Source organism: Pyxicephalus adspersus, chromosome 2 (assembly GCF_032062135.1).
Source record: "Pyxicephalus adspersus chromosome 2, UCB_Pads_2.0, whole genome shotgun sequence".
In the NCBI taxonomy this organism is placed as follows: domain Eukaryota; kingdom Metazoa; phylum Chordata; class Amphibia; order Anura; family Pyxicephalidae; genus Pyxicephalus; species Pyxicephalus adspersus.
In genome coordinates this window covers 552,069-573,612 of record NC_092859.1, presented here as the reverse complement: position 1 = coordinate 573,612, position 21,544 = coordinate 552,069, and the positions used below count along the sequence as shown (strand labels likewise).

The 21,544-nt window shown below is 42.7% G+C and overlaps 1 protein-coding gene and 1 long non-coding RNA gene across 2 annotated transcripts; one reads left to right on the top strand and one right to left on the bottom strand.

The window, feature by feature from the left end:
• Nucleotides 1-1,933: 1,933 nt before the first annotated feature.
• LOC140324868 (C-reactive protein-like) lies at nt 1,934-3,809 on the top strand. The gene is made up of 2 exons (XM_072402992.1): nt 1,934-1,938; nt 3,164-3,809. The coding sequence occupies exons 1-2, from the start codon at nt 1,934-1,936 to the stop codon at nt 3,807-3,809; spliced, it is 651 nt and encodes a 216-aa protein (XP_072259093.1).
• Nucleotides 3,810-12,459: 8,650 nt separating this feature from the next.
• On the bottom strand, nt 12,460-15,293 carry LOC140322650 (uncharacterized). Its single transcript, XR_011919217.1, has 3 exons — nt 14,935-15,293; nt 13,104-13,191; nt 12,460-12,584 (listed from the first exon to the last, which is right to left on the bottom strand). It is a non-coding gene; the product is annotated as an uncharacterized lncRNA (long non-coding RNA).
• Nucleotides 15,294-21,544: the final 6,251 nt, after the last annotated feature.

Below are 21,544 nucleotides of genomic sequence, written 5' to 3'. Positions count from 1 at the left end.
GACTTAGCTCTGATGAGGACATTGGACACTTTAGTAAGGGATGTTTCAGTGGAATGGGCAGCTCACCAGACTGGAGGGGGTGAAGGAGAGAGTTGGTGCTCAGGTAATGGGGGAGTGTTTTGTAGACAAGGTGTTCTACGAATAATTGTAGGGACACCACAGCTTTTGGTAGTTGCTTTTTGGCTTTAAATCTTTCCAGTATTAAAACTCTCAGTGCCTAGTCACTTTGAAGCGGTCATTTTTTTAAGCAATGTCTTGGCTATGGCTGTTTAAACCTCAGGGAGGGCCACCTGTTGAGTCTCGAATCTCCTAATCCAGTTCAGATTTGGTAGGCAATGTCTGTATCAAGCCCTTTATATTGAGTCCCCAGTGATTACTGCATGTTAAGTGGGAGAATAGAAGCAATTAGCAGAGCCACTTACTGTACCTAGGGTAGATCAATCTGGCAAATTCAGATAAAAAGATGGGAAAATGCTGGGCACACATGAGCATTTCCAGTCTATGCAGCCTAAAGGAAAGTCTGGAAGTGTGCTGGACCCTGCTAGAACCACAGCTAGATCCCAAGGAGTTGAGAAAATCCTTTTAGAACTTCTTCTCCATATCTAGTAAATCCTGTGCCATTAAGCTTTAAAAGAAACAGTAAAGAGAACTGTCTGGAGGAAAAGAAGTTTAATCTCCTGATAAGGAAGGGATTCTTCACTGTAAGGTGTGTGATAATGTGGAATCGGCTCCCTCAGGAAGTAGTTTCAGCAACTACTATAGATTGCTTTAGGAAAAAGCTGGATGATTTCTAGAAGCACAGAATATAACTGGGGATTAAGGCTTTGAAGTAAAGATAACAGAGACTGCTGATCCAGGGAACATCCGATTGTCTCATAAGATCAGGAAGGAATTTTTTCACCTCGGGGGAGCAAATTGAACCCAGGGTTTATAAGGGATTTTTTTCTATGTCCATAGGTTTTATATCTGGGGTAAGTTTCATGCTCTAGAGGTTTAATTAGATGGGCTTATGTCCTTTTTTTAACCTAGCTAACTATGTAACTAACTATATAAATGATATTGGGTGTAAAAACAAAAATTGGGATATATGAGGGTTTCTAAATGTTTTTTTTATTAAAGATTATAAATACATTTAGAATTTGTTGTTCGGCATGTTAATCATTGAAATATACCAGTAATGTTTTTTTTTTATAGTTTCTTCCCTAGGGTTGAAGGGTAAAGTCTTAAGCCGCGTACACACGTGCAATTTTTGTCATTGAAAAGGATCTTTCACGATCCTTTCCAACGACAAGGGTGTGCACGATACATGAACGATGCTGCACATACAGCACCATTCTGCTCTATGGAGAGGGGAGGGGGAGAGCGACGGAGCGGCACCCTGCTGCGCGCTCTCCCCCTTCCCTTTGAGCCATGATTTGTATTAGAAGGGGGAGATAACAGAGGAAAGGAGAAGGAGCAGGGAAAAGTTGCCTTGAGACTTAGCTCTGATGAGGACATTGGACACTTTAGTAACGGATGTTTCAGTGGAATGGGCCGCTCACCAGACTGGAGGGGGTGAAGGAGAGAGTTGGTGCTCAGGTAATGGGGGAGTGTTTTGTAGATAAGGCGATCTACGAATAATTGTAGGGACACCACAGCTTTTGGTAGTGGAGGCTTTAAATCTTTCCAGTATTAAAACTCTCAGTGCCTAGTCACTTTGAAGCGGTCATTTTTTTAAGCAATGTCATGGCTATGGCTGTTTAAACCTCAGGGAGGGCCACCTGATGAGTCTCGAATCTCCTAATCCAGTTCAGATTTGGTAGGCAATGTCTGTATCAAGTCCTTTATATTGAGTCCAGTTTACATGCACATGTCACAGAAAAACTCTTCAGGACATTGGCATTCTTGGTGTCTAGCCAAATCCACATCACCATGGACAGCTGGACAACCAGGCATGGAGTGAGACGCTACCTGTCGTTCATCGTTCACTGGGTGGCCTTGCATAGCTCAGTGTGCAGTAATCTGCAAGAGGCATTACAGCACCTGATACCCATCCGAGGGGTGTGGTGGGAAAGCATGGGCCCCCCCAGTACTCTCTCTCCTCCTCCTCCTTCAATCCTTCTACCACCAACACCTCTCTTTTTGACACTTCTCCTGAAAGGCCAGCAGCAGAGGTCGGCTTTGCACAGAGAGGCTTGGCTGACGCCCTCCTGGCTCACAACAGGGCCAACCTTGTGGGCCACATAACACATGTGCCTTGCTTTGCGCACATACTGAACCTGGTGGTGCAGAAGTTCCTCCACACGTACCCAGGACTGCAGGACATACTGAGACAGACTCGCTTTATCTGCAGCCATGTATGCCGATCCCCCACTGCCGCTGCGGCGCTTAGCAAGATCCAGCGCCAAAAGAGTCTGCCACCGCATAGACTGATCTGTGACTATATGGAACTCCACCCTGCACATGCTCCAGCTTCTGTGTGAGGAAAAGCTAGCCATCCGTCATTACTTGGTCAGCGTGGTGCATGGAGGCAGCGGGGCCCTTGGTACAGCCACACAACTGAGATATTTGACCAGTGGCTGCAGATGGAGACACTGTGCAAGGTACTGGCCCCCTTTGAGCAGGCCACAAACGTTGTGAGTCGGGAGCGGTCAGGCTGGAACGATGTCATACCCATCATCTTTCTGCTTGATAATACCCTGTGTGGCCTGATGGAAAGTGGCGATGGGAGAGGAGGGCAAGAAATGGGGGAGGAGGATGAGGGTGGCAATACACGGGGAGGGGGAGAGCGACGGAGCGGCACCCTGCTGCGCGCTCTCCCCCTTCCCTTTCATTAGGATCGGTTGTCGTCCATCGTCCGTGGATCCGGCAGGTCGGTCGTCCGGACGATGGACGATACCGACTGTACACACGGCAGATTTTCGCCCGATATCTGGCCGATGCCGATTATCGGGCGATAAAAATCTGACGTGTGTACGCAGCTTAAGAATGACATGATCTGTGCTGGATTCCCTGGGGAAGACTAAAGCTGCGTACACACGTCAGATTTTTATCGCCCGATAATCGGCATTTCTGTCGCTTTCCGTCGCTCCCCCCCTCCCCTCTCCATAGAGCATGAACGGTGCTGTATGTCATGAAAGATCCTTTCCAACAACAAAAATTGCACGTGTGTACGCGGCTTAAGACTTACAATTACAAAGCCATTGCAGAAACTCAGCGTCTGTCTACGTTCTTATACTGATCTCTCTCGCCCCTATTCCCTCTTCTCTATTGCTACTCCCGGGAAGGACAATGCATTTCTAATCTATTTACAGCCTCCAAACATCTGTTCTGTATATATAAACCAGGCAGCCACCAATATAAAGACAGATCCAGAGACTTTGGACTGGAGGCACCTCTGTGTGACCTGGGACTCTGACACTGGTATGGTCCAACTTTGGGTGAATAGGAAGCTCTACCCCAGAAAAGTCTCCATGAAAGGTTCTTCTATTGCAGCAGAAGCCAGCATTATTCTGGGACAAGACCAAGATTCTGTTGGTGGAGGGTTCGTTGTGTCTCAGTCATTTGTTGGAGAAATAAGTGATGTTCACATGTGGGACTATGTCCTGACACCGGAACACATACCGAAGGTGATCTCTGGTGACCTGGATGGAAATGTCATAAATTGGAGTTCTGTACTCCATAGAAAGAGCGGGAAGTTCTATACCGGCCCAAACCTCAGTGCCAATCTGTCAGCTCACCATATACACCTTGTGTCCAGGATTCACCCGTTCCCAGCTCTACATTACATTAAACATGATGACTTGATTATATATCTACATCAATCATAAGTGAAAATCAAGCAATTTAGAAATCAATGTGTATAACTGAATTAGGAAAAAAAATCCAAATGATGATTAATGAGATTTACTAAACAGTAAAATAATAATCGTATCTTGTAATTGTACAAAAATATAATCAACTCAAAATAATATAAAATGATGTAAACAATATGTGATAAAATACACAAAAGCAATGCACAAATTGTATTCTTTCTGTCATTTTGCTTTGGTCTATATAGGGATGAGCAAGCCAGATTTATAGGTTCGATCTTGCAGCAAATCGGGCCTTGTGATTTGCCATGAGGTCGCATTTACGCCGAATGAACGAGGGAAAAAGCAGGAGGCAGGAATGGCGACTATTTCTCACGGTAAAGGCACGGTTGGGAGTGAATCATTTGCTCCCAGGATGCACAGCAAGGCGCAGCAGCCAAATCAGCAGATATCTGAGCACAGGCATATATACAGGGAATGATATATACCGGATATATACAAGATACTCCATCTTGTGTTCTGTGGGAAGGATAGAAGCAGGGAGAGATGTGGATTGTGACAGGGACAGGTTAGGATCCTTCCGTATATCTCTCTATAAATAGATTGTGCCGTTTTTGATGCTACCTGTTCCTATGTACCAAAAAAAGCCAGTTTGGTACAGAAAAAATTCTGTCCAACTCTAAAAAAATACAGATATTTCAGTGTTTGATAACTCTCATTATTTATAAAAGAAGCCCATTTGGTACAGAAACAATTCTGTCCTACTAAAAAAAAAAACATAGAATTCAGTGTTTGATACCTGTTCCTATTTTCCAAACCGTTTGGTACAGGTGCATTTTTGCCCAAATAAGTAAAAGATGAGCGGTAGACGCAGGGGAAGGCATGGCGTATGCCCCCGGGAGTCCATCACTGTATGACAACAGCAGCAGCAAACTGTAGGACAGCAGCAGCACAAGTTGTCAAACAGATCTGAGATGTGTGCGGAGTACCAGTACCCTGGTAGATGTATTGAGAGGGCGGAATACAATCATACAGCCACGCCATGTGGAGAGTATTGTGGACTGGGTCTCAGGGGCCACAAGTGCAGCAGGCTCTTCTTCTGCAGCAGCAGCATCCAGCACAGCCGTGACAGGAGCAAAGACAGGAGTTAGCGTGACTAATGTGCCTGTACCTCCCGATGACTCTCCCTTGTTGTTTGATGAACAGCCTGAAGATCTGTCATTGCGAATTTCAGAGCAGGCGGCAGACTCTGAGACCCTTGGAGAGTGTGGTCAGCACTTGCTGGGTGAGGGTTCCAGATCATTGGCTGCATTTGCAAGGGTTAGCTCATTGAAAATGAGGATGATTATGATCGTGATGTCACTTAGGAACCACCGGTGCGTGTAAGGGCTAGCAGGAGTTCCAAAACAGACGTAGAGGAAAGGCAGCAGCAACAGCAAGAGACTGGGATGGAAGGGGCCGCCAATCTGCCTCATGTGAGTCCCAAAGAAGAGACAGAGCAGCGGGCACAAGCAGGGGAACAGTCAGAGACGATATGATGGTGGCGGAGATGGAGCGGACACAGGGCACCCAGCAGACACAGAGGCAGGCAAAGAAAATGAGCAGCAGAGTGGTTGCACGCATATCACCAGTGTGCTCCTATTTCATGCTGAAAGACTATGACGGGTGGGTAGCAATCTGCAACCTGCGCTACAGGAAGATTCGCAGAGGACAGGCGCAAGAACCACAAACCAAAGTGGGAGCAGTACTTGCGTTCTCTTGAAGGAGGTGCAACCACGTCATCGTCTCTTCTTCCATCTCAATTGACTCCTTTTCCAACTCCAACTGTCATTGTCGTTGATTACTATGTCTTAGGAGGTTGGTGCCAGCCAGACTTCCAGCTGCAAAGAAGTATTAGCTTCTGCCCGCAGGTTTCATGTTGTCAGACCATGTTTGTCGCCGCAAGTTGGATACTCCTTCAGCTCCCCTAGCTCCCAGTCCCTTCAGCCCGCTCTGCTGGAGTTCTGTGCAAGGCATCAGGCTATGGGCCCAACCAACAAAAGAGTCATTGACCTCAATTCACATCTAGTCAAACTATTGGCCTTGCAGCTACTGCCATAAAGCATTGTGGACTCCCTTCCGTGACCTGATGGCCTGGAATATACCAGGCAGGCATTACTTCTCCCACACATGTGCATGTACCCAGTTTACATGCACATGTCACAGAAAAACTCTTCAGGACATTGGCTTTCTTGGTGTCTAGCCAAATCCACATCATCATGGACAGCTGGACAACCAGGCACGTGGGACGCTACCTGTCCTTCACCGCTCACTGGGTGGCCTTGCATACCTCAGTGTGCAGTAATCTGCAAGAGACATTACAGCACCCGGTACCCCCGCCGAGGGGTGTGGTGGGAAAGCATGGGCCACCCCAGTCCTCTCCCTCCTCCTCCTCCTTCAATCCTTCTACCACCAACACCTCTCTTTTTGACCTTCTCCTGAAAGGCCAGCAGCAGAGGTCGGCTTTGCACAGAGAGGCTTGGCTGATGCCCTCCTGGCTCACAACAGGGCCAACCTTGTGGGCCACATAACACATGTGCCTTGCTTTGTGCACGTACGAACCTGGTGGTGCAGAAGTTCCTCTGCACGTACCCAGGACTGCAGGACTTACTGAGACAGGCTCGCTTTATCTGCAGCCATGTATGCCGATCCCCCACTGCCGCTGCGGCGCTTAGCAAGAACCAGCGTCAAAAGAGTCTGCCACCGCATAGACTGATCTGTGACTATATGGAACTCCACCTTGCACATGCTCCAGCGTTGCTGTGTAAGCAAAAGATAGCTATCCACCATTACTTGGCCAGCGTGGTGCATGGGGGCAGTGGGGCCCTTGGTACAGCCACACAACTGAGCTATTTGACCAGTGGCTGCAGATGGAGACACTGTGCAAGGTACTGGTCCCTTTGAGCAGGCCACAAACGATGTGTCAGGAGCGGTCAGGCTGGAACGATGTCATTCCCATCATATTTCTGCTTGATAATACCCTGTGTGGCCTGATGGAAAGTGGCGATGGGAGAGGAGGGCAAGAAATGGGGGAGGAGGATGAGGGTGGCAATACACGCCATAGCGCACAGCCAGCATCAGGAGGAGCAAGAAGGTACACTGGACAGCATCAGGAGGTTCAAGAGGAGGAGGAGGAAGATGATTATGATGATGATGATGATGAGGGGGACCATGTCGGGCTGCTGGACAGGACCCATCCAACCCACATTTGTGCTGTCACCCCCCAGGCATTGTGCGGGGGATGGAACAACAGGAACTGCTGCAGCTTGAAGAGGAGGAGGTGGGTGATGAGGAGGAAGATGTTTTGGCGCCTACTGAGGGACAGGAGGAGGATGAGCACAGGGAACCCCTCTTTCATATGAGAGTCTACATGTTGCGATGCCTACCGAGGGACCCCCGCATTTCAGCATCAAAGGTATGATTACTGGCTGACCACCCTTCTGGATCACCGCTACAAAGACAAAATGTCACAGTTTCTACCCAACCCGGCACAAGAGAAAGAAAAGGTGACCCGTCTGAGCAGAATACTATACGACCGGCTGTGTGAGGAGTTCCCGCACCACGTTCCACCCAGGGAGCTCAGGCGGACACTGCCACAGTATCCTCCTGTAGCGGCAGCAGCAGCAGTAGAGGCAGCAGGCCGCACACATCCAAAAGTCTAGGCCAAGGCAGGGGGGATTTTCTGGTGCTTGGTTTAACCTGATGCGGCCACCTCAATCAAGTGAAGTGTGGGGGGATAACAAACTGCAGGTGAAAACCCCAGTACTGCCACACTGATAGGTATCATTGCCTTTGCCTAATTTTTCAGCTAAGTATTGTAAGATTGAGGGTTGGCATTCATGTCATCCACTTCATGATGCAAACTAGCAATATCGTCTACCTTCCTACCGCTTCCTGCACCACAGCAACAATGCTGGCGCACAAAACACCTTGGTCCGGCCCTTCTACGCCTAATCACAAATTTCAGATATTTGTATTACACTTCTGGGTGGCATTGACGGTGTCATTATACCCAGCTCTAGATGGCAGTTGTGTATAGGACAGACGCAGGGAGAGACGTGTGACAGGGACAGGTTAGGAGTCTCATTGTTAGCCGCATAGTTCTGTGTTTTATGGGGCGTATATCCTGTACTTTAGGATATTGTGTATGTAGAATAGGTTAGGCAGACATCTTTACTTTTACATGAGCTACTAGCTAGTCAGTTATGCAAACTTTGCAGCAGTCCGCACATTTAGTGTAATCTCTATTGTGTATTAGTGACGACATTGTTATTCATCTTTTCTTACACTGTACATTCACTAAAGCTAAATAATAACAATTGCAGTTCCAATTTACCAATGAAGACCGTTTGGTACAGTGAAATTTCTGGCCTACTTTTAAATAAATACAATAGTAACTACATTAGTAATTTATTTGGAAATGGACAAATGTACAGTGTTGTACAAAACGCCCAATATTTGAAAGAGTTGTATTAAACAAACCAAAGTAGCTATAATATTTACAATGATACATTTTACCAGACTACGCTGAAACCCAGAAATAGAGCAGAGGCACATTGAGTTGTTCTGTGATTAATTTCCCCCAAATATAAATGTAATAATAAAAGAAACAAATAAACTCTATCCAGGACTTTCTGACGTATTTAGGCAGACATACAACTATCATTATTAGAGGAGTTCTCTTCCTCCCAAATGTTAAATTATTGGTTATGAATCTTACCAGTACGCTGATACAAGAGAGAAATATAATATTGTTCTGGGGTTCCCAAAACAAAGAGGACAAAGTGTGTATGTATTAAGGGGGCTCCTAGCACCGATCTTATTTTAGGAATGACCCATTCAGAGATCATGGCTTTCTCTTATCTCACAAGGAATCCATGGCTGGTGACATCTTATTCTAATAAATCCTTTTCTCTTTCTTTGGGAAGCTCAGAGCACAAGGTCTTTTGTATGTGTCCTTGTTGCCACTGTTCTCCTACACTTACCTAGCACATGTGGTGGCTCTAACATGTAAAGGGGCTTTGCTATTAACGTTAAAGTAGGCCCATTGACTTTGGAATTTACCGAAATTTTGCGGACCCATCGGAACTTTGAGGAACTTTTCTGAGACTGTCAGAGGCTTCTCCTGGCTCAGCCATAGTTCTATAACCTCCCAAGTTATTGTCCCCCATGTCCCTTTCATGTACTACAAGATGTATGGAAGGATGAGAACTCACGAGGAGATCACTACCGCTGTGACACCAGTGGTACCAGTGACCTTGTGAGTCCAAGAACGCTCTGCTGACATTCACTGCTTATATTCATCCTCGTTATAAATGTTCAGACCCGTAAATGTGCAAAGAACATAGAAGAGGAAGTTTAAATCGATTTACTCCAACGTGGTATCATTGATAATTATTTTCAATTTGAACGGGACAACTGGTAGTGTATAACCCCAAGGGGCATGTATAACTCCAAGGGGCATGTATAACATACTAGATATACCTACACTACTACTAGCTATACCAAGACTACTACTAGATATACCACTGCTAGATATACCATGACTACTACTAGCCATACCAATACTAGATATACCAAGACTACTTCTAGATATGCCAAGACCACTACTAGATATACCAATACTAGATATACCTAGACCACTACTAGCTATACCAAGACTACTTCTAGATATACCATTACTAGATATACCAAGACTACTTCTAGATATACCAAGACCACTACTAGCTATACCGATACTAGATATACCTACACTACTACTAGATATACCTGGACCACTACTAGCTATACCAAGACTACTTCTAGATATGCCAAGACCACTACTAGATATACCAATACTAGATATACTAAGACTACTTCTAGATATACCATTACTAGATATACCAAGGTTACTACTGGAATACCAAGACTACTACTAGATATACCAAGACTACTTCTAGATATAACATGACCACTGCTAGATATACCATGACCACTAGGTGTGATGTCATGCTATAGGTGTGATGTCATGCTACAGGTGTGATGTCATGTTATAGGTGTGATGTCATGCTACAGGTGTGATGTCATGGTTTAGGTGTGATGTCATACAATCCATGTGATGTCATGCTATGGGTGTGATGTCATGCTATAGGTGTGATGTCATGCTACAGGTGTGATGTCATGTTATAGGTGTGATGTCATGCTACAGGTGTGATGTCATGGTATAGGTGTGATGTCATACAATCCATGTGATGTCATGCTATGGATGTGATGTCATGTTATAGGTGTGATGTCATATAACCCATGTGATGTGATACAATCCATGTGATGTCACCAGAATATTGATATGTTCTCAGAGTAATGTCATGTAACCCATGTGTTGTCATGTTATATATACATACATATATATTATAGGTATGTTATGTTATTTCAAGTTACCAGAGTATTTTCTTCTAAACAGTTTTTCCATTAATTTTTTTCACAAAATAAAGTCTTCTAAGATATCAATGTGAACTTACAGAGCATGCACTCTGTGTGCTCCAGTGACTTTGTATTCGCCAATAATTCTTTGTGTTCACAAAATTCTATGTGCACTAGTGACTCCCTGTGATCCTATGACCCCTGGATCATCCAATCCCCTTTGTACTCCCATCACTCTGTGTGTTCCAGTGACCCCCATACTGTTCATGTTGGTTGGATTTTCCTGGATTGTGATACTGTGTGTGCTCACGTCACATTAGAATCTTCCCCAGCAGTCTGATCACCCAGATTGTGTCCTCACAACATGTGTATGGTAATTATTAGATGCCCGGGTATTCATTTACATGCTGAGATGGGTGAATGTTGCATTTCTGGTATTGAGTCTTACACTCCTACTTCATGTTACCAATCTGATGTCAAAATATTAGTGTGATGTCATCAGAATAATGATATGTTCCCAGTGTGATGTCATACAATGCATGTGATGTCATGCTACAGGTGTGATGTCCTGTTATAGGTGTGATGTCATGCTATAGGTGTGATGTCATATAACCCATGTGATGTCATGCTACAGGTGTGATGTCATGTTATAGGTGTGATGTCATGCTATGGGTGTGATGTCATGCTACAGGTGTGATGTCATGCTATAGGTGTGATGTCATACTACAGGTGTGATGTCATGTTATAGGTGTGATGTCATGCTATAGGTGTGATGTCATGCTATAGGTGTGATGTCATCTGGAACCTTCTAGCTAGTAATCCATTGTGTGTCCCTGGAGAGGGTAAACCTGAGCAGTCCCAGGATCAGGAAGCCCCCGCTATTCATTACAAGAGGTCCCAGTCCCGACGTAGAGAGATCTCAGGATGGAGAATATTTCACTTACTGTTTCCTTTCCAGATCTCTTCTGCTAGTTGGCCCAGAGCTGCCAAAATCTTCTGATTGTCATTGTTCAGAGAACCTGGAATATATAAGGAGTCAATCCCGAATCAGCTTCAGTAGTTGGGAGATTGAGAGATTCTTCAGATGGCTGACCTGGATAAATGTGACGATTTCCCATAATTGTTCATCCAAACTCACCAAAAACTCTCAATACTGGATAATCTTCCTGTCTATGAAGGTAGCAGGGGGCTTCCATAAACCTTCACACCTCTCGTCCTGTTCCTGGTTATATATTGGGGGATGTCACTGACACCATGTATACCATGATCGCACCCACTAGCTATACTGTGACCCCAAACTACTTATACCATTGGAACTACTAGATATACCATGAATACTTCTAGATTTACCAAGACCACTACTAGCTTTACCATTATTAGATTTACCTACACTACTACTAGCCATACCACTACTAGATACACCATGACCACTACTAGATATACCATGACCACTGCTAGTTATTCCATGACCACTACTAGATTTACCATGACCACTACTAGATATATCATGACCACTACTAGATTTACCATGACCACTGCTAGTTATACCATGCCACTACTAGTTATACCATGACCATTGCTAGATATACCATGACCACTACTAGTTATACCATGACCACTACTAGATATACCATGACCACTACTAGATATACCATGATCACTACTAGTTATACCATGACCAATACTAGATATACCATGACCACTGCTAGTTATACCATGACCACTGCTAGTTATACCATGACCACTGCTAGTTATACCATGCCACTACTAGTTATACCATGACCATTGCTAGATATACCATGACCATTGCTAGATATACCATGACCACTACTAGTTATACCATGACCACTACTAGATATACCATGACCACTGCTAGATATACCATGACCACTACTCTTACCCTGCCACCATTTTCCTTCCGATGGCAGATTAGTATACTAGAGACCTCTTGTTCCCATGTTTACCTGTCACCTTGTCTGATAATATTTCTGTAACCAGGGTCTCGATGTCCCCCACTTTACTCATCATATTGGACCCCCATACTCCAGTGGCCATATGTACCCCCATTATTACAGGACAGTGACTTTGCTTTTCTGTTCCTCCATGTCTGCCTTTTGCTAGAGCTGATGGTTCCCTATGGGATACATTATGCCCCCTCATGCAGTCATTCAGCCAGGATGCTGATTGCAGAAGGCATTAGATTAAGACATGTGTGGACATGTGAGGTGTGTGGAGGGAACTCACGTGTGACGGTGATGAAGAGGATGACAACGATGAAGAGGAGTCCAGTGCAGAGAGATGACAGGAAACAGATCATGGAGGAGGAATGAAGAATTCGTCTATCCGGGATGACTTCTGATATCAATACAAAAGGTGAAGATCGAGAATCAGAGCTCCATCATACCTGTTCATCAGAGGGGAACTACACCTGGGAACTAAATCTGAGGAACAAACTGGCGAGTGACACCACCAACCAAGACACTGGAATAGATTTCCTAAGGTATTAGATATTTTATAGCAAATGTTTACAATCCTGGCCCAGATTCATTCCAGGTTTGCTGGATCACCTAGCTTTACTGATGGAAGTGTATTCTCCCTAGCTTTGGGGAACTTTAATAAATCAGGGCTTTAATATCTGTATAGAAACCATTGGGCCTGATTTATTAGAACTCTCCTAGACAGAAGAGAATACACTTTCACCAATGAACCCAGCAAGGTGATCCAGCAAACCGGGAATGGATTTCCTAAAAGAAATTTGCGATTTTCTAGCAATTGTTTTGAATCCTAGATCAGATCCATTCCAGGTTTTGCTGGATCACCCAGTTTTACTGATGAAGGTGTACCCTGTTCAGGCTTATTGTTCAGTATTTGTACCTTGCAGTGTTTGGCTCCCTGTATCATCTCTGCTCGGGTTTTTGTCTTCTGGTACGTTCTGTAAATTCGAGTTGGTGAATGACATGATCTGCAGAATGGACAAACAGAAAAAATAAATGTATAGCTCAGAGAATTAGCAAATGTGTCCGGACATATTGGAATGGATAAATGTAGGTGAGGGCATCAGGAGAGAGATCATGGCACTGTAATATGGGGCAATATGCACACCAAGATGTCTGTTCTGGGAAATAATATGAAGTCTGTCCGGTCTATGGAAGTGTAAGAAATCATTGGAGATGATGGTATAATATAATATAATATAATATGAAGTCTGTCCAGTCTCAGGAAGTGTTAGTAAATCTTTTGGTGATAATGGCATAGTATTGTACAGTATAGTATATTGTCTTTCCAATCTAAAAGTCCATTTCCATATCTGTTTAGTTTTGGGAAGTATAATAAATCATTTGGGGTGATGATATAATATAATGTATTTTCTGTCCAGTCTTTGGAAGTGTTGGTGAATATTTTAATATTAGCATAGTAAAGTATAGCATGAAGAGTGTCCGGTCTATAGAAGGGTAATAAATCATTGGAGGTGATGGTCTATAAGTTTATAATTTACTATGTGATCTGTCCAGTCTATAGATGTGTTGGTGGATCTCCTGGAGGTCATAGTATAGTAACATATAGTATAGCACAGTATAGCATTGTACATGGTCTGTCCATTCTCCGGGAGTGTTGGTGGATCTCCTGGAGGTCATAGTATAGTAACATATAGTATAGCACAGTATAACATTGTAATAATATGAAGTCTGTCCGGTCTATGGAAGTGTAAGAAATCATTGGAGATGATGGTATAATATAATATAATATAATATGAAGTCTGTCCAGTCTCGGGAAGTGTTAGTAAATCTTTTGGTGATAATGGCATAGTATTGTACAGTATAGTATATTGTCTTTCCAATCTAAAACTCCATTTCCATATTTGTTTAGTTTTGGGAAGTATAATAAATCATTTGGGGTGACGATATAATATATTGTATTTTCTGTCCAGTCTTTGGAAGTGTTGGTGAATATTTTAATATTAGCTTAGTAAAGTATAGCATGAAGAGTGTCCGGTCTATAGAAGAATAATAAATCAGTGGAGGAGATGGTCTATAAGTTTATAATTTACTATGTGATCTGTCCAGTCTATAGATGTGTTGGTGGATCTCCTGGAGGTCATGACATACTATAGTTTAGTATAGGTCAGAATAGTTTTAGTATTATGTAATATAGTATTTAGTGTTGGGGAGGGTTGGAGGATCATTGGAGGTGACAGTAAAGTATATTATAAAGTCTGTGTAGTCTGTGGAAGTGTTGATAAATCTTTTTACCATGATGGCAAAAAATAGTTTAGTATGAATGATGTCCAGACCAAGGAAGTGGTAATAAATTATCGAAGGTAATGGTATAGTAAAGCAAAGAAGTGAATGAAGCCTGGGAAGTCTATGGAAGTGTTGGTGGGTCTCCTGGAGATGATAGAATGGTATAAGATCATATAGAATTTATGATATAGGCTCTCCAGTATACAGCTGTGTTTGTGGATCTCCTGGAGGTCATAGTATAGTAACATATAGTATAGCACAGTATAACATTGTATAGGAGTGTTGGTGGATCTCCTGGAGGTCATAGTATAGTAACATATAGTATAGCACAGTATAACATTGTATGTGGTATGTCCATTCTCTGGGAGGGTTGGTGGATCTCTCAGATGTGGTTGAATTATATATTTTAGTACAGTACAGCCTAGTTTTAGTATTGTTTAGTATAGTAAATAGATTTTTCTTACCTTTTTGTGCTTTCAGTCCAGTCTCTTGAAGTGTTGGTGAATCCTCCAGGTGATGACGTATTATCTTTTGATGTCACGATTGCTTTGGGTTGGATCTCTCAGAGCCTGGAGTTGCTTTGTTCCTACTCTAGATATATCTGCTGGGTTTTTGCTGACCTGTCATCCCCCCTCTTCAGCTGACCCCTTCTTCAGTTCATATTTCAGCATCAGGGAGGCCACATGACGGATTTCCTCATGGGTGGAGATATTCATGTGGTCAAGTGTCTCCTAGGAATAGGACAGAGATGGGGGTTCTGTTCCCTCGGTGGGTTGTATTTTGTTTGTCTCAGAAATCTTCTCCTTGGTTTATCTCTGGATGAGACATCCTGAATCAGTGGGGTGGGATTATTACGGTAACATTGTGTTCTGCTTCCACATTTCGGAAATGTTAGAAGTGTCTGACTCATAATTACTATGAAGTGAAAATCTGCTGCCAGAGGTTCTGCTTTGTAGTACAGATTCTGTATTCAGGCCATGGAAATGGCAGCTTGTTGGGGTAAAATGTTTGGGAATCTGTCCAATAGGAAACACTAGTGCTGCACCATGGTGAATGTCCACCGTCAGATTCATCAGGTCCATCCTCAGAGATTACCTGAGGGTCCTGATTCACCAACTGGTTAGTGGCAGACTTCCCCAGCATTGGCCCTGATTTATGAAAGTTCTCCAAGGCTGGAGAGAATACACTTACATCAGTGAAGCTGGGTGATGCAGAAAACCTGGAATAGATTTGGTCCAGGGTTTGAAACATTTGCTAGCAAATAGAAAATGACTTTTAGGAAATCCATTCCAGGTTTGCTGGATCACCCAGCTTCACTGATGAAAGTGTATCCTCTCCAGCCTTGGGGAGGTTTAATAAATCAGGGCCATTGGCTCGAGTTGGTAAAACACAAATTTATTAGATGATGGTGAATGAGAAACCCTGGAGTGCTACCAATCTTCAATCTGCCCTGGCCTGGAATAAAGGGGCCACCCAAAATTCCCTTCCCTGCTCCCTGTTACCCCCTTCATTTTTTTTTTAAACAACTTTCATAGAGTCATTTTCTGACGGGTGAATAAGGAATTGCAGAGAAAAAAAATATTCCCCAGAAATGAGATCACAATACATTATATAGTACACAAACTCTTTATTTTCTACATAAGAAAAAATGGGAAGTGAAATGAATAATTGTCTGAGACGGACACGTTCCTGATTCACTGACAGCAGTATGAAGAGGACCTGTCACTACACACGCCTGGAGAAGCTGACACTACACATAAATATTGAGATGCAGATTTATTAGATTAGAATTTCCCCCCCGGGTCAGATTTTTAGCACATTTTGGAATTTTTTGGCTATATGCAATCTGCTGTAAGAAAAGATTATCATAGTGGTCCTTTCCCATTATGGGCCTGATTCATCGGAATGAATCTAGTGCAAAATGAAAAATATTTTCCAGTCAATAGCAAATAAAGAAAAATAAATCCATTCCAGGTTTGCCGGATCACCCAGGTATACCCATGATAGTCTATCCTCTCCAATCGTGGAGAGCTGTAATAAATCAGTCTGTTGTATTAGGTATTATAAGGAGCAATATAGCAGATTTGTTACACTTTATAGCCTTTTATCTCCCCGTTCTGTTTCTGTGCACAGTACGGCTCAGTGTCCATGCTTTGCCTGCAGTCATATTTAGCTTTTACTATTTTGGATTCTTCTGTTTACTTTTATTTTCACTTTTACTATTTATTTGTTTAAGTTATTTAAAAAGAAAAACAAAAAGTTTTACCTGTGGAAAATCTTACAAATGGGACGTAAGGTACCCAATGGTCCATGGTGTGACACGGAGGTTGTGAATGTCACGGGGTAACACAATAGATGTCCAACAGTGGTGACCCCGCTCCTATAAATTAAGAAGTGCCGGGGGACGTGTCTGGCCGGCTGCAAGATGGCCGCTTGAATTGATTGCTCTGCACTAGAGTCAGCCATTAGTGACTACCATAGCGAACTTCTGCCCGAGTTACTGGATCACCAGGAGCACCTTAGCTGTCTCAGCGTACCTACACCCGGACAAAGATGACAAAACGGAAGAAAACGCAACCAGAGCGGCGGAAACACCACTTTCTTCAAGACGTGACTGACTCACAAGATGGCGTTGGATGGAGGCCTAATTCTCCCTCAGCAGCTCCGGATTCTCCATTTACACCTTCTTCCTCAGACACGAGATCGCCATGTGAGGATCACCCGGCTCTGTTAGATCTTCCCAACCTGCTACCGCACAACAATGGCTGAGATCCAATCCCCATGACATATTCCCCGGGCTGGTGATATAATATCTATGCCTACTGGAAATACTTGCCCTGCCATTGAGGATTTCCCTGCCCACCACTCTCTACATTCCCCACATCAAGACATGGCTGACATGTTTACTCAAATCCTCTATCACCCAGCATGAAAAGACAATAGATGAATTCTCTCATGCACACAATGAGCTTGTAGATTGTCATCAAGATCAGAGCACAGATATACAATGGACAAGGCAAAGACATGGAGATCGAGGAGAAGTAATAATAAACTTAGAAGGATTCCTTAATAAGTCGCTTTAAGGGAACTATCAGGCTTTATTATAACTTATTTTAAACATCTATTACCTCCTGAAAGTAATTTATTAATCGATATCCCATTCCCAAATCCTCTTTTCTGTCTCCGGACACTCCACCAAATGTCCGAGTTCACTGTTTTCATATGGAAGGAAAGCACCAACGTTACCTGAAGATTATAAAATATTCGGATGGTTACGGATCTGTCCCAAAACTCAACACAAGCTAGGAACGCCTTCCTTCCACTTACCAAGACTTTAAGAGAAAAGACAATTCCATATAAATGGGGCTTTCCAACAAAATTGTGTTTTGCCTGGGGAGAATGTATCGGATGTCCAATGTGGAAGCTGGGATGCAGCTGCAACAAGCTGGAATATCGATATCGGAGATTCTCACCAAGCTAAATCCCCTACACACATGGTCTCACAATGAACTTTGTTTCCTTACATTTACAAAGTGTGGTTATAAATACAAATACCCAGATTACTAAAAAGAATTATTGGCTCTCTCTATTTGTTGTAGTATAAGGACTCACTCAATAAGTGCCTTGAATTGGTTCTCACCCCTCCATGAGAAACCAAAGCAGAGTTTATCTGCCCATTGACCTGGAGTTTTGGTCCAGGATGTTTTTATTCGTTTTTTGGTTTTCTTTTTTTTGTTCTGTTTTTTATTTTTTTCAAGCACCAATTTTTATGGGCCCCACTTCACTAGAATACGCAGTGCCAACCAAGGGATAGACAAGGATTTCTCTATTCACTATGGGTATCCATTTTTTGTCTAATAAAGCTAGAAGATTGAGTAATCCTTTTAAAAGCTCATCACTCTTACGGAAGGCTCAAGTTCACAACATGGACATTATTTTTGTACAAGAAAAGTACCCGATTGGAATTCCCCACATGAATATGGCAAATGCAGAAATGGGAAAGGAGGAGGTCTCATAGTATTGAAAGACTCCGTCCATTTTCATTATATTAATTATTTACAGCATGCTCATGATACATCATTTTGTTGTGCCAAATCAACAATGTCATCTTCACTTTGGTGAATATTTACACCCCAAATACAAAGCAAAAGCAATTTCTTACGAAACTTCTAGCCAAGATTTCAACGGTTCGACGCGGTAATTTGCGTATCGGTGGTGACTTCAATGCAACAAGAGATTACACAAATGATTCATCAACTTCACCTAAACGACCTCGGGAATTTCTTCTCGACTCATGATTTGTTTGATATTTGGAGATGCCAGCACGGTATAGAAAGGGGCCACACATACTTTTCAGTTTCACATTTCCTACTCAAGGATTTTTGGTCATTGCACAAGATGAAGACTTCATCAATAGGAAGAACAATTTCTAGGTCGGATCACGCACCCATAGGCATCGAATTTGTGGACTTTCCATTCCTACCTGACCAATTGTAGAAATACAAGACTTTGGTGATGTCAGCCAATAATAGCACAACAAGTGGAAGAAGCACAACGTTTATTGTTTGATGTAAACGATTGGAAGAGACTGATCGCTTCACTCTATGGAATGCTCATAAGACCGAGACAAAAGCAAATCTTAGATCTCCTTCAGCGTATTAAACTTAATGACGATATCAATAAGAAATCTCAATCACTGTCACATACAATAATTAAGGATAGGGATCAATTAAGATCTCTTATATAATAAAGCGGGAGCTTATTTAGGCCCAACAACACAAATCAAGAATTTAAGTTCTGAAAGACCCAATACCTCAAAAATCATGTTATAGCCCAACTGATATGGCTACTGCATTTACAATTTATTATTCCTCTCTATATAATTTGGCTTCTGATACCGAAACTCCCCAGCCCACTATAGGAAAAATAAATTCGTTTCTGAGTAAATTGAAATTGCCTACATTATGCCCAGTTCAAATGGATTCTTTATCTGCCCCTTTCACCGTCCAAGAAATAATTAAGACAATTAAATCTCTAATGGGAAATCTCCCGGAGAGGACGGATTTCCAAGCGAATATTACAAAAACTTTCTTTCTCAATTAGCCCCTTACCTAAAGGAGATCTTTGACTTAGCTGCATCTCCAGGCTCATTTACTGCAGAAATGCTGCGAGCGGTGATAGATACAATCCCTAAGACGGGCAAAGATCTCCAAATTACCCGTAACTGTCGACCCATATCGCTGTTGAATACGGACGTGAAGATTTTCGCGAGGATATTGGCGTACAGATTGGAGGATATTATTCCTTTACTAATCCACCCAGATAAACTTTGTGAAGCACAGACAAGCTCCCGATGGCACCAGACGCCTGATCAACATCTTGAAATCCACCGAGCTTCTCAAACAGCCTTCTCTGTTTCTGTCTGTAGACGCTGAGAAGACGTTTGGCACTGGGGATCGTTATCCAGTGTACTAGATATATTTGGTTTCTCTGGTTTCATTAAGTCGGCTATTATGTCTCTGTACTCCGACCCTTCTGCGAGAACCTTCAGGTCCGGAGCCCTTTCGTCTTCATTTCCAGCAGGGCTGTCCTCTTTCTCCAGTGGTCTTCATATTGTTGCTTGCAGAATATATACGATCCAGTATAAAGGTGCATGGGGTCACAATAGGGAACAGAGGTCACAAGAAGAACCTCTTTGCAGATGATATTATATGAATGCAGCCTGAACGCTCCTTGAAAGCTGAAAGAACTGTTAATAGAATTTAGCGAGATTTCATTTTATAAAGTCAATGCATCTAAATCCCAACTGATGGGTATACATGTTCCAGCGTATCTAAAACTTCATATTAAGGATACTTTTCCTTATATGTGGGAAAATAAAGCAATAACATTTTTAGGTATTAATATTCCGCCCCGTACTTCCTAACTATTCCAAGCTAATTTTCCTCATTTATTACCAGTATTACCCATAGAACTGGAAAAATACAAAAGAAATTAGATTTCCAAGGCCGGCAGGGTAGTGACCAATAAAATATTTACACTACCCAACATCTTGTATGTTTTGTGTACTCTTACAATCCACTTACCTAAGAAATATATCACTTCCAAATACTATCATGTGTTTTATATAGAAAGGGAAGAGACCTAGATGCGCTTTCAAAATACTTCCATAAGAAATTTGGTGGAATGGGGATACCAAATCTGTCCCATTATCACACGGCTTCGGTTCTCTCCCAAATTTACTATTGGTGGCACCCGTCCCTACATAGGTTGTGGGTTGAGATGGAACAACATTCCTTATCCATGTACAGTATGAGACATCTTGGTTAATAAATTGGGGTTTCCCACTTCTTCATACCCCACAATTCAAACTACCCTGAAGTTCTGGATGGACACATCTTTAAGGTCTTATCACCCTGATCCAAAGGTTTTAGAGGTATTTACCCCACAGCTCAATTTATCAAGATGGGTGAATTGCGGTACCTGTGATGTGAGAGATATCTTCACCTAAATGGTAATAAATCCTCTGCTAATTTACAAGCATAATATCAACTAACTGATAATGAATGATTTACTTTCTGGAGAATTAGGCATCTCAATAAAATGATCAATGTTCAGCCAGAGTTTCGCTTGCATATATCGTTAGGAAACTTCCTTCAGGCACCTTATCACAGCATGACTAAATATTCTAATACACTCTATCCACTAACATGCAAAAATGGGCCAAAGACTTGGATACAAATAGTACTGGTATCGAATGGGCCAGTGCTATCAGGGACACTTATAGAGACACTAGAAGTGATCCCATTGGGATCCTAATTATTGTTTAATTTTTCTTTCTCTATATTGTGTATTTTTTGGTTCCTTTTTATTGTATATTTTTGTTCTGTAAAACTCTAAACCTTTAATAAAGACTTATTGAACTATAAATGAAGCAGTGCCAGTTCTGGTTGAATATTTTGTATGGACCTCGGGGGCACAGACCACACGTTCACCAGTGGGGCAGTCAGTGGTATCAATAGGGAACCAGGGCCTGGCAAGCTGGGTGCCAATCGGGGTGAGTGGTTGCATTGC